General features: G+C 46.4%; 1 protein-coding gene across 4 annotated transcripts in view; it reads left to right on the top strand.

The window, feature by feature from the left end:
* Nucleotides 1-14045, top strand: part of WDR59 (WD repeat domain 59) — a 766237-nt gene that overhangs the window by 546568 nt on the left and 205624 nt on the right. For all 4 annotated transcript variants that reach the window (XM_085636815.1, XM_085636817.1, XM_085636814.1 and 1 more), the window contains one exon: nt 6166-6299. In XM_085636815.1, the coding sequence (XP_085492941.1) occupies nt 6166-6299 (134 nt within the window). The remainder of the gene's footprint in view (nt 1-6165; nt 6300-14045) is intronic.

Genomic DNA, 14045 nt, shown 5'->3' with positions numbered 1-14045 from the left:
ACACAATCAGAAGAACAGGAAGCTGACAGTGGATGGTATTTAAAGGCGACGAGAACGTCTACTTACGGTGGCGCAAGTCTTTCTAGTTGCCTGTCTGAGCAGCAGGGACATCGTAAGGATTTTGGGCGCCGTGGGCCAACGTATTTTGGGGGCCCCTGTTTGGAACAGCTTTGAATTTATGATAGTTTCAGCTCTTTCAAGCCCTCTTTGGCCAGGTCACTGAGCGGTAACCTTCTTTCACCCGGTCCATTTTTGCAGGTGAATTGCTGTCATTTCCTCTCTTTATCGTCCACGAAAGAGTGGCAAGTAGTAATACTCTGATTAGTCACCAGTATTGTACCATAACACTTTCCCTTTTTCTCCACAATCCTGTGCTTCCACCTTCCCTCAACTTAAACGAAAATACATGTTCGAGGCATGTGAGCTGTAGATCACATGCTGTGCATAGCTCGACATCTAGTGTTGGGTCCGGATGTTTGCACTTGTTATTCTTCAAAGAAGTTTTTCCAGTCACTAGGTAGGTGACTCCTACTTTTGATGATAGTGCGCATGGGCATCGACTCCATTGTTAGATTGTTTTTTTCCGCCATCGGGTTCGGATGTCTAGCGTTGCTCTCCCTTTCGACACTGTTCCTTCTGTTTCCCTCGGTGCGCAAGATACTCAACGGTCTTGTTTTCAATCGTGTTTTCCCTTCTTTCGCGTATCTTATTTACTTGCAAAAACCAAACTTTCGAACGGAAAGCTTGTGGAACGCCATCTGGCCTACCCGCGTCGGGGTGACCCGCAGTCGATGGAACGAGCTCCCTTTAAATTCTGTCCTCGGTGTCAAGCAAAATACCCGCACACCGACTCACACATTCGGCACCGAAACACACTTCGGATCCGAAAACATCAACATGCAAGACTTCAGCACCCAAACCTTCGGTGCTGAAACAGTCAGATCTGCCGAAATCACCAAAAAAGACAGTTTTGAAGCTCCGATCGACAAACCGAATCCGAAACAAAAAACGCTGTATATTTATCATCAAACTGGACATATCACAACTAAAGTGAATTTAAAAAGAAGGAATGGTACAGAGGAAGAATACCACATTCCTTTAAAGAAGAGAACAGTTGGAACTAACCCTTACCCTCCTCCTCTTCCTCTTTCTTAACCTCCCTCACCTCAGTTACAGCCTATTTCACCTGAACATTCACCACCGCATACACCTGACAACCAGGATGATGGGTATGATAATGGGGATGGGGTTGATAATCAACCAATGCAGGACCCATAGGATGATTACAATACCAATTCGCCCACTGACAATGATCCTTATTTATATCCTAACAAGCTCTCTCCACCAGATGACAGTGTAGGTTACATCGAGTTACTGGGTAGAGCTGCCAACTACCATGGGGTGCAGCTACATAAGGAATCCTTAGAAGAGGATTTCCTCTTTGAAACCCTCAGTACCACGCAGAGGTCATCAGATACACTACCTATGCTTAAAGGGATGACCAAGCATGTAGATTACATCTTTAACGACCCTGTCAGAGCTCATATTCTTACTCCTAGAGTAGACAAAAAATACAAGCCAGCACCATTGGATCCAGTATATATTAAAGGTCAGTTGCCACTAGACTTCCTGGTTGTGTCCAATGCAAGGAAAAAGGCCAACTCCCAGACAACAGGAGATGCTCCACCCCCAGATAAGGAATTCAAACTTATTGATGCTTCCGAGAAAATGGTAGCCTCTCAAGCGGCAAATTTCTGGCGTGTCTCCAACACTCAGGCATTGCTAGCACGGTATGACCGTGCGCACTGGGACGAGATGGAGCAATTAATAGAATATTTGCCCCTGGAACATAGATCTAAGGCACAAGACCTGGTGCGTGAAGGGCAACTTATTTCCAATAACGCTATAAGATGTTCCCTAGATACTGCTGACACTGCTGCTAATGCGTTAAACACCAGTGTCCTCTTGAAGACATGCTTGGCTTCTCATATCAGTGTTCAAACCAGAGGTGCAAACCTCCATTTTAAACACTCCCTTTGATAAAGAGCATCTATCTGGCCCAATGGTGGATTCTTCACTAGAGAAAATGAAGGACACCGAAGTGGCCAAATCCATGGGAGCCCTTCAGTCAGCACAAAGCCGTGGTTCCTTTCGGCACTCCTTTTACAGCGGAGGCTCAAAAACAACCTCCTCGGAACCACCACCTATAAGTGCAATAACCAACCCTCTCCATCTAGGGATTATTTAAGAGGGGGTTACAGAGGTAACAACAGTAAAGGCAGGGGCAGGGTTCAAACACACGCACCTTCCCCTCCAATACAAAGCAGTGACTTGCCTCCACTTCCCCCGACCACCTAACACCTGTCGGGGGAAGACTGTCAGATTTCCTACCAATCTGGCAGTCAATAACAACAGACAATTGGGTACTACAAATTATCCGTTCTGGTTACTGCCTGGAGTTCATCAACACTCTTCCAAACATTCCACCAAAGTCACACAAACTTTTACCAGATCACCTACACCTCCTCAAATAAGAGGTGCAGTCTCTACTTCTAAAAGGAGCAATAGAACCCGTACCACCGGAAAGTCACAGGTCGGGTGTATACTCTTTTTACTTCCTAATACCCAAAAAAGATGGTTCTCTGAGACCAATATTCGATCTCAGAGAACTCAATCTTTACATTCAGTCAGATCATTTCCACATGATAACACTTCAACAAGTACTGCCTCTGTTGAAGAAAGGCGACTCTCTGTCTACTCTAGATTTAAAAGATGCCTATTTTCATATTCCAATCCACCCCGCTCATCGCAAGTTCCTCAGGTTTGTGGTAGCCCAAGACATCTGGAGGTGGGCCATTCACCACAAACTTTATCTCCTAGCGGAACACCTCCCAGGAGTGAACAACCAGATTGCAGATCTCCTCAGCAGGCAGAGGCAGCAAATACACAAATGGGAACTCCACCCTACATACTTCCAAAGTTGGGGAGTCCCTCACATAGACCTGATCGCCACATACCAAAACGCAAAATGTTCAAGCATCGCCTCCAGGTACCCACACCCGCAATCCAAGGGCAATGCACTATTGATGAACTGGTCAGGGATATTTGCCTGTGCTATTCCGCCTCTCCCGCTCATTCTATTAGTGGTTCACAAGCTCAGGCAAACGTCTCTCACTCACCCTGTTGGAGCTTTCTCTAGTTCTGCATCAAAAGTTGCATTTAACCTCCAGTCCCCTCACGCAGAGCCATGGAGAAATCAGACACCCAGCTCCCAAACAGCTGATCCTTGCGATCTGGCTCCTGAAATCTTAGAGTTTGGTTACTTAAACCTTCCACCTGAATGTATGAATATCATTAAGGAAGCTAGAAGACCTACTACAAGGGCCTGCTATGCAGCTAAGTGGAGGAGATGTGTTATCTACTGTGGTAACAATCATATTAACCCTCTTGATGCTTCCATACAGAACATCATATGCTATTTGGTACACTTGCAACAATCAGTGTTGGCTTATTCCTCTATTAGACTACACCTAGTGGCAATTGCTGCATATCTCCAAAATAGACAGCATTTGTCGTTGTTTAGAGTACCTGTGTTCAAAGCTTTCATGGAAGGACTAAAAACAGTCATACCACCAAAACTTCCACCAGCTCCACTGTGGATTCTTAATATAGTCCTTTCAAGGTTGATTGGCCCACCTTTTGAGCCCATGCACAAATGCGAACTACAGTTCCTCTCTTGGAAAACAGCTTTCCTCATTGCAATCTTATCATTAAGGAGAGTGAGTGAATTACAGGCATTAAGAACATTCAAGAACAATTTTTCCAACTACACAAAGTCAAAGTGGTTCTTCGTACTAATCTTAAATTTTTACCCAAGGTCGTATCTGCATTTCACATAAATCAGTCTGTAGAATTACCTGTATTCTTTCCTCAACCTGATTCAGTTGCAGAAAGAGCTCTACACTGCTTAGATGTTAGAAGAGCACTTTTGTACTACACTAAAAGGACAAAATCTTTTCTTACAACAAAACAACTCTCTGTTGCTTTTGGGCCACCACATAAAGGCAATCCTATCTTAAAATCAGGTATTGCAAGGTGGATTGTTAAGTGCATTAAAACCTGCTATGCGAAAGCAAAGAGAACTTTAACTGTACCTCCTAGGGCACATTCCACTCGCAAGCTGGGGGGCACTATGGCTTTTTTAGGAAACATTCCTATTGTTGACACTTGCAAAGCTGCAACATGTTCTACACCACACACATTCACTAAACATTATTGTGTAGATGTGTCATCAAGACAAGCCAATGTGGGTCAAGCAGTACTTAAGACACTAATTCAAACGGCTCCAACAGCTACAGGTTAGCCACCGCTTTGGAAGGATACTGCTATGTACTCTATGCACAGCATGTGATCTCCAGCTCACATGCCTCGAACGTAAAATGTTACTTACCCAGTAAGCATCTGTTCTTGGCATGTAGAGCCACATGCGCTCACCCGCCTCCCCGGATACCTGTAGTTGCTGCAGCTCTCTATTTAATTTGCATACATATGCATGGACATCTCTATTCTTTACTACAACTCCATTCTCACCCTCTGCGGCAAACAATCTGTCAATGGAGTCGATGCCATGCGCACTATCATCGAAAGGAGGAGTCACCTACCTCGTGACTGGAAAGACTTCTTCGAAGAAAAACAAGTGCAAACATCCGGACCCAACACTAGATGGCGAGCTAGGAACAGCATGTGGCTCTACAGCTCTACATGCCAAGAACAGATGCTTACTGGGTAAGTAACATTATCCTTTTCCTCTTGTGCCATCTGTATTGGTAATGAATATAGCACCAAAACTGCTCTGCTTCCTGTGGGGTGTGGGTCCTCAAAGTTCTTGGATATTACAAATAGGACTTCTTTAAATGAGAGTTGAGGTATTTGTCTTTGGGGGAAATGGGTTAAATTTGACTGTTTGCTGGACTTAACTCTGACTCAGGACAAAGGTGTGGAAGTGTGATATTCAATGCACTGAGAATTACTAGGAAGTAATCAGAGCATTGTACTAGAGGTAGAGCTAGTACTATAGTGTTTCTGAAAAATAAATTTCCAAGTGTTTGTCCACTGGCCGCTTAGTCTACTGTGCTTGAGCAGAGTTAAGGCTTATCTTTGTCATCCCAGCTTCAGAACATTACTCGAGCACTGATCCTAGATGGAGGCACAATTCCTTTCCCATTGGAATACCAGACAACCACCTTATACCTTATAATTTGTTTTTCATTTGGCCACGCAGTACCTCAAGGGTCTGAGAAAGTAGGACTAGCTCACCCCAGAGGATTTCAGTCAGTTCCACTGGTGCACTCGTCTCATTCAAGATTTACATTGTAACCTTCCTAACAGAGACCCTTAGCTTGCCATTCCTACCGGACAGGGAAGATTGAGATCCTAGGTAGTTGACCTGATAGATGCCACTTTGGCATCACCAGGCTTGAGATCAAGAATTCCATGTCTTTTCCTGCTGCTCACCCAAGATCTGGTGTTTCATATTGGCATATCTTCCAAAGCTCCTCTTCCAAAGTTTGGTAGTAGTAGAAGGTACACCTGTTGTATTCATGTAACTGCCGATGATGAATACACCTTGGTGGTGCTTTATAAAGAATGACCCATTTCAGTGAGCAAGCTGTACTTACACCTTCTTCTTTTACCCCACCTTTATCTTGTGGTGCACGCTGATGCTTTATATAAAACTTGCCCCTCTAGAAGTGCACGTACAAAAATGCTAAGATTTGCCACATGTCACTGCTTAGATTGTGGCAGTAGGGCCAGATCGTTTTTATTTTTTATTTCCTCCACCCAAACGATAAGACATAGCTGGGGAGATCTTTCAAGTATAAGGACTCTACAAGAAACAGAAGTGCAGTACTTGTACCAGAGTTCTATATCTTACAAATCTCTCTAGTTTTTTCTCTTTCTCTTTCTAGCCTTGAACGTTTATGCAGATAGAGCACTAATTCTGCTGCCGCCCTATTTTGGAATGTACCAAAGCCTACTCCCTTTTGAATGCTCATCTATTTCAGAGTGAACTAGAACCCATTGACTGTATTATATAGTTGGGCCTGTATTGTACTACATTTCTTTGAAGCTTCTTGTGCTAACACATACATTTCTCCTTCCTAGAAATCGCGTCGCTGGAAAATGAAGAGAGAGAATACAGACGCTAGCAGTCGCCCCATCAAAGCTGCTGGGAAAGTGATAATCCAGGACATCTCCTGCCTGCTGCCTGTGCACAAGTCACTGGGAGAGCTGTATATGTAAGGAGGTTTTCTGAGCATTCCAGGGAAGGTGATGATGGGCCCTGTCCTAAATAAAATGCCCATTAAGCGCCCATTATGTGATTTTGTCTCTCATGGCTTTACTTCAACTGATTAGGACTATGACTGCTTGGTTATGACTCTAGGCTGTTTCTTTCCCACAAGACCCATTGCTGTTTTCTCCACAAGACCACAATGTGTTTTTCCGTTTCATACTTCTCTCTCCCCGTCTCTCCGATACTCTTGTTTTTTCTGACTCTGCTTTAGCTTCTTTCCAGTGCTCCTTGTTTCTGTAGCCTTTTGTCTATCTTGCTACATAAGTCATTTCACTATGCCCTTCTGTTGTAAACTGTTTCTCTTCGTGTCTGTTTTTGTCAGGGGTAGGTGGTCCAGTCTCCTACACTGTCAATTTGAACCCATTTATTTTAGTCTTCCCTCTTGCCCTGACTCTGTCTGTCTTGGGATGGCTCTCTCAGCCCTTCTAGATTTGTATGATTACAGTAGTCATGCCTCTTTTCCAGGCCTGCACAACACAAGGGCAGTTAGGCTGTCCTTGTAAGAAGTATTTCCACTGTCCCTGGAAATGTACAAACTAAATCCGACTGGAAGCCCACTAAGGTGCTACGGCTCTCCTTTTGGTTGGGTTTGGGGTAGACTGTCTAGTTCACAAAACATGTGTCACTCAGAATATATAGACTGTACAAAAAGATTTATATTTTTATAAAAATGAACAAGGCTATCCTTTCATTTAGTAAATATGCAGCAATTTTAAGAAGTGATTTGGCATCGAGCTGCTTGGGGAATTTGTAGAAAACATATTACGAACGCCTGGCTAAACAGAGGTTGAGGCAATGATAAACGGGGACTTATAGTTACAATTATGTGATGTTAACCTAGTATTAACGCAGAATTTTGGCTGCTTTCAAATGCAGGGAGGACCTGGCCTGGCAGTTCGGGCTGGACTGTTCCCATTGGGCGCAGGGTCAAGACTGATTTGCATATGGCTGGGTCCAAACTGGAATGGCATGGTGAGCAAAAAAACGATGGATTTAGGCTGTACTGGGGTGAATGTATGACATTGTTCTGCATTCTGTCCATCAAGTGCTCTTTTTGCTTTTGAATGCTTTACAGGATGTTTAACTTTTATAAAGTTTAGGGGCACTCCTTTTTTTTGGAGGGGGGGTTGTATGATTTTGCTCTCTGCAGTCGTAATACTGTATATATAGAAGAAGAGAAAGAGCAGTGTTAGCATACAATCTCTTAGCAGTGGAAGGCGGTTGTGCCCCCCCCCCCCCCCCCCCCCCACAAAGGTTCGTGATGAGGTGATTCTGCCACAGGGTTTGACGTCCCTGGAAGTCCTCTCTGAGTCAGCAGAAGTCGAGTCGCCACTGTGCCACCAGTCACTCAGTATAGCGGATTCAGAGTTTTCCTTCTTTTGGCAGTAGCTCTCCTAGTAGGCGACCAATCCACAATACAGTGATGCTCCAGGGTTTACCATTACTTCTGTGCAACTTTTGAGCATCAAGTCTTGATCTCTTGGGCTGAACGTCAATGAGGAGTGGGGATCAGTGATCCGGGCTACCAACTTGCCCCACCTGGCTCTTCCAGCTTTTGTGGCCCTGTGCTACGAACAGGAAGGCAGCCACCCTACTCTTGGAGTCTCTGCTTCATGCTGGGCTCAGGGGATGACTTCTTCACAAGCAGGACACATCAGGCACAGTCCTTTCCTTCGCTAGCCCAAGAAGCAGCTGGTGCAGTCCAATGTTGGTGCAGCCTCTGTGCTGGTTCCAAGTTCAGCAGGTCAGTCCTCATTCAATCCCCTTCTTTCAGTCAAGCGAAATCTGAGTTCTGAGTGCCAGGGGAGCTCTTTGTAACTCCAGAAAATGTCCTCGGGGAGGTCGCAGTCACTAGCCAATGGGATACTTGGTTCCCTCCTGCCTGATGACAATTTCCTGTGAAGTGTTTCATCCATCTGTCCCAGAAGGCTCTATTCTGCCCACTCTCAAGATGGTAGAACCCCTCTCTCGTCCTCAAGAGCTCGGTAGCCTGCGCTCGAAGTGTGGCTAGCTGTGGGTGACACACCCATGAGAAAACAGGTTTGGCCAGTGTTTCCCCCTCTCTGTGCCAGACTCCAACCTTTCTACCTGAACGAAAAAGCAGGCCTTCTTAAGTGTGGTTACTATTTGCCCTGATGGCTTCCCCTTTGAACCTCACCTTTTGGGCTAACGTCCAGTTTTTCTTCCTTCCAGGAGGAGGTAACAACTCCTCCAATGACTGGCACAACCACACCATATAATACACCCCATTACCTCACAGGTACACTGAGTCATGTTAAAGAGGGATCTAACAAAAATAATTCTCCTGTAACAACAGCACATTAACATTGACTATTCATCTTATTTCAGCACCATACAAGGCAGCTGATTGTGCCTTCGCTCTATAAACCTCAAGCGCTGGGGACACAGATTTTGTAATCTATGCAGTTTGATGATCGCTGCTGCTCTGTGTAATGCTCTGTTTAATACCATGGCTCTGCTCTTCTCAATAATCTGTTGTCAATGTTATTACTTAAGCAATCAACTTGTGGCAACTTTATCAATACACATATCCTCCAAACTCAGTCCACCCCTAAAGGACCATATGTTTTATCTTTTGCTTTCGGATGTTGATATCAATACCCTTTGTGTAAAAAACTAAAAAAAAATGTAAACGTATCCAGATAATCGAAGTGTCATCGAAGAAGAGCTGAGCCGAGCCGATATAGGTGTTCCATCTACCCTGGGTGAGTCATGTATCCAAATCTATAAGTGTAAGGGTGATATAATTAATATATAAGGAAAATAATGTATGAATTAGTACGCATCCCTGTCACACATTTAGTCAATTTTTGCAATAGTAGACAGTAGCAATGCAGGGACAGTCATCAACTTGATATTATTCCACACAAGATGTCTAGAGACTAGGTTGAAAGCTGTCCACAAATGTGCCATATAAATGTTCTTTCATGAGCTTGATGTACTTTCATAGAATCAGACAGCGTAAACACCTGGTCTATAATGCTGTCTTTGGCTTCAAAACTAGTCTGGAATAGAGAAATGACCTGACCCTCACTCATCCACTGCTCTAGCTTATTCAAAACATGTTTACAAAATACATTTTTCAAGTTGTTCAAAAGGCTGATTGCCCTGTAGTTGCTGGTGACAACACTATTGACTTTCTTATATAAATGGTTAGAATCTTGGCCCTTCGCCAGCTATTTGGAATAGCCACACCAGCAACTATGGCATTGGACACTACGTTGATGTAAAGGGCCCACACTAGAACTTAAGAATGAAAAAGATCCCTTGGGATCTTGTCTGGGCCAGGGGAGCCTTGCCTGGTTTCAGAGACTCTGACCATCCTAGTGTCAGAAAGTGAAAAACAAACAAGTGATCCAGTGAAAAAGAACGGTTAATGACAGATGTTAATGAACTGTCTTTCGCCGACAACCCTCAGGATTGCTATAAGAGTACAAGTTTGAAAAATGATTGACCTAAGTGAAAGATTGAATACAATTGTCATCTTTTATGATTTTATTTATAGTCGAATAAAGAAAATCTGAAAGCGACAATTGGTTATGGATTTCTCACCTTAGAATTACCCCCAGGCCTCAGACTGGATCGGGAGAATTTTTCTTCAGCAGTGCCCCTGCTTGTTAGTGGGTGGAGTCAGTCGACTCCGCGTTTGTAGTTGGCGTCGTGGTCGCCAGAATGATATCGCGGTATCTACTTAGACGACGCCCATGGACGCTAATGGCAGCGCTTTCTTTTTCTGCGCCAGGGATGTCATCTCAGCGGACCGGCTTCAAGCCTTGTGACTCCTGTCACAAACTGATGTCGGTGATGGACCCCCATCTTGTGTGCGTCTGGTGCCTGGAGCGCGACCACGACCCGAAGTCGTGCTCCGACTGCCATTCCATGGCCCCGAAGTCTTTGTGGGAGCGGTCCCGAAAGCTGCTGGAGGCCTGGCAGTCGACTCCGCACAATCGATGTCCCGGTAGAGAGGGAGGTCGCGGAGTCATCACCACTCCTTGTCGAAGTCTTTGTCTTCGGGTAAGTCGAAGCACAAGAAGAAAGCGAAGAAGCACTGTCACTCTTCGCGTTCTCCCCGTCCGTCGGCCGACGCAACGCGGGATGCAGGTGGTAGTCGCTCATCTCTGCCTGCGTAGCCTGTTGGGTTGACCCATGCCCAACTTTGTAGCTTTTACAAAGCTCTTCATTCTATATTTGGGCAGCCCAACTCCGCCGGCGCACCTTTGGGCCCCGCAAACTCGGGTGGGATATCTAGGCCTTCGATGCTGGCGGTTTCATCCCCCGACGCCGCTAGGCCCCCAGGGATCCAAGCGTGGATCCCGATCGGCACCGGTCGACCTCGTGACACCTCCTCCGACACCAAATCCAGTGGTGGCACCTCTGCCCCCTCCGACACCGGTTGCATCCCCAGCCGATGTCGACCTCGGCCTCCCCCCTCAATGTGGACACGGAGCCAGACCGACGTCCAGACCGGTACATTTGTACCCCTGTTCTCCCCTGGTCTTCCCTATCACCCTGAGTGGCTACCAGAGGAGGGTGAGGAGGACTGGAAGGGATCTGTGGACCCTCTGGCAGACCAGTTGGAATAACCGGACTGGAGAGAGGAGTTGGGTGAGGCCAGTGGTCTGGACACTTTCCCAGACCTTGGCATGCTTTCTCCCCCTATCGTGGCTACGGAGGAGGGTGCATCATACCCAGTGGTGTTGCATAGGGCCGCTGAGGCCTTAAACCTTGAGCTTCCTACGGTGGCGGTTAGGACTAACCTCCTGACCGAGGTGCTTCAACTGGCAACAGCCTCTTCAGAGCTCCTGCTGCCTGTCAATAAGGCCATTAAAGACATCCTTTTGGGCACGTGGTCCAAGCCCAACACAGGGGCTCCTGTGGACAGCATGATTGCCCAACGCCACCATCCGGCCCCAGGTGACCCCATTTTCCTCTCCCAACACTCCACCCCTGAGAGCTTGGTGGTCCAAGCCTTGACTTCCAAGGGCGCATTCCCTACCGCACCACCTGATAGGGAATCCGAGAAGCTGGACCACCCTTGGAAGAAAATGTTTTCTTCCTCCAGCTTAGGACTGCGGTCGTTGAACACCACAGGTCTCTTTAGCCGTTACTCTCACTCTGTGTGGGATTCGGTCACGCAAGTACTGCCACAATGCCCGGAGGAGGCCTGGGCTGTACTCTCCTGTGCAGTGGCCGAAGGGAGAGACTCAGCAAAGTTCGCCATCTGATGTGAGCTGGACACTACGGACTTGCTAGGCAGGACGATTTCCACGTCAGTAGCCCTTAGACGCTACGCCTAGCTGAGGTCCACTGGCTTTTCAGTCGATGTCCAAGCTACTCTTTTGGGCATGCCCTTTGGCCACCACCTGTTCGGCGACAAAGCAGACAACGCGCTTGAGCGCTTTAAGGACTCTAGGGCTACGGCCAAATCCTTGGGTCTCGCTTCCACCTCTCGCACCACGCATTCTGCTTTTCGACCCTTTCATGGCTACAGAAGGGGTGCCCCACCACGTTCCACCCAGAGCCACAGGCCTGCGCAAGCTGTCCAGCCTCTGCGCGGCCGAGGACATAGGACTCACTGTCATGGGTCTGGGAGCCAGCAGACGAGCCAGTCTACCAGTGGCCCCTCTGCAGCAGCCTCCAAGCCCTCCTTGTCCGACCTTTCAGGGCCACCAATCGCCAGTGGGTGGCAGGATTCGCCATCACTTCCCCCACTGGCGCAACATCAGGTCGGACAGGTGGGGTTTGCGGAAAGTCCAAAGGGGCTACTCCCTCCCCTTCGAGACTACTCCTTCATCGATTCCACCTCAATTTCCTCACATGTCGGAGGATCACCTGGCCCTTCTCCAACAGGAAGTTACGGCTCTCTTGGCCAAGGGAGCCATCAAGCAAATTCCTGCCCCAGAAGTAGGTAGTGGTTGTTAATCCCACTACTTTCTGGTGCCCAAGAAGGACTAAGGCCTGTGTCCTATCTTGGATCTCAGGAACGTCAACCGCTTCTTCTGGAGAAGTGCAAAATGTTGACATTGGCTCAGGTCCTGTCTGCCTTCGACCCTGGAGACTGGATGGTAGCGTGGACTTGCAGGACGCTTATTTTGTTGGCTATGTGGGCGCCAAGAAAGTTCAGGCCGGGCAAAAGCGAACCATCTCCCGATGGGTCGTTCTTTGTATCAAATTTTGCTATTCCTTAGCAAAAAAGGAACTTCCAGTGGGGTTGAGCTCCCATTCCACCAGGGTGACGGCAGCCACTACTGCTTTGGAATGTGGGGCAACCCTTCATGACATCTACCAGGCAGCTACGTGGGCTTCCTTGCACAGGTTTACTAAACACTACTGCCTGGACAGCCAAGTACAGAGAGGCGGCTTCTTTGGCCGTTCTGCTCTCCAGGACTTCCTGGTGTGAACTTGGTTTGCAGACCCACCTCTGAGGTTGGTATTGCTAGGGTATCTATTCTAAGGTGAGGAATCCATAACTAATTGTCTTTGAGATGAATAAGTTACTTACCTTCGATAACGATATATCTGAAAGAAAAATTCTCCGGATCCAGTCTGACGCCTGGTGGTAATTCTAAGTTAAGGAATCTATAACTAATCTATATCTCTTACAGATGTATTGTTGCTGAAGGTAAGTAACTTGTTCATTTTGAATTTGAATTTTGAGTCCCCAGAAGCTCTCCTGGCCGGAATTGCCCGAAAATTAAAGGCTATAAAACAGAGCTTATAAAAAGGCTCTGTCAACCAGGCTTCTTGAAGCATACAAAGGTGATATTCATCCAGAAGATCCAACTATTCAAGTTTGAAATGTTTCCACTGCAATCATGCCAAATTCCAGGACAAAAAATGTAAGCTTCCAATACTTAATGAGTACTTTGGGTTAGCTTCCAATACTTGATGAACACACTGGGCTAGCTGTGTTTATTGCCTCATCACTCCCCATGGCTAGACTCCCAGTCTGGCTGCTGTCCGACGAACCTATAAGAACCTGGTCGAAGCTAATAGATATACACATAGTGAAGGGTACACTTACACCTTTATCCACTCGACCCTTCAGTTTACTCGCTTCTTCTGAGTAGCGTGACAAGCCTTCATAAGCCCCAACCAATATTACATTTGGTTGGCCTTATGTTACAATCCCTCTCTCACCTGAGGATCTTTTTAAGTACTCTGTGTGAAGCACTGAGTCATTCTGTCAATCAACATGACAAAGGCCTGGAGCTGCCAGAATTAACCATGGGGGACAACCCCTATGACTTGTACAAGATGAAAGAAAGAAATCAGCTTGATGTCGAACACCCTCAAGGTTAATTGGAATCATACGGCATCCATGTCCACCGACCCTTCTACATATTTAGGCTCCGTAAAGGTCACTTTGACCACATCAAACTATTCTTTATTCCTTGAGAGGCTTTTGACACACATGTCTGATCGAACGACGGAGTAGCACTGATGTTGATTCCTGATCCAATGGATCACCTTATTGATTAGCCAATCAGAATCTTTGCTTATTTCTCCCTCAATCTCTGGTACATTAGTCATTAAGACTTTCACCCCCTCAAAATTACTCACCCACCGGATCTACCATTGTTCTGTTTATACCAGCCATTAGCAACCTTGTTATCTACTGGTGTGGCGTGCCATGATGAACCATTATATATCCACAATTCTCTACCTT

Source organism: Triturus cristatus, chromosome 12 (genome assembly GCF_964204655.1).
Source record: "Triturus cristatus chromosome 12, aTriCri1.1, whole genome shotgun sequence".
Classification (NCBI taxonomy): domain Eukaryota; kingdom Metazoa; phylum Chordata; class Amphibia; order Caudata; family Salamandridae; genus Triturus; species Triturus cristatus.
This window is presented reverse-complemented; position numbering and strand designations above follow the sequence as displayed.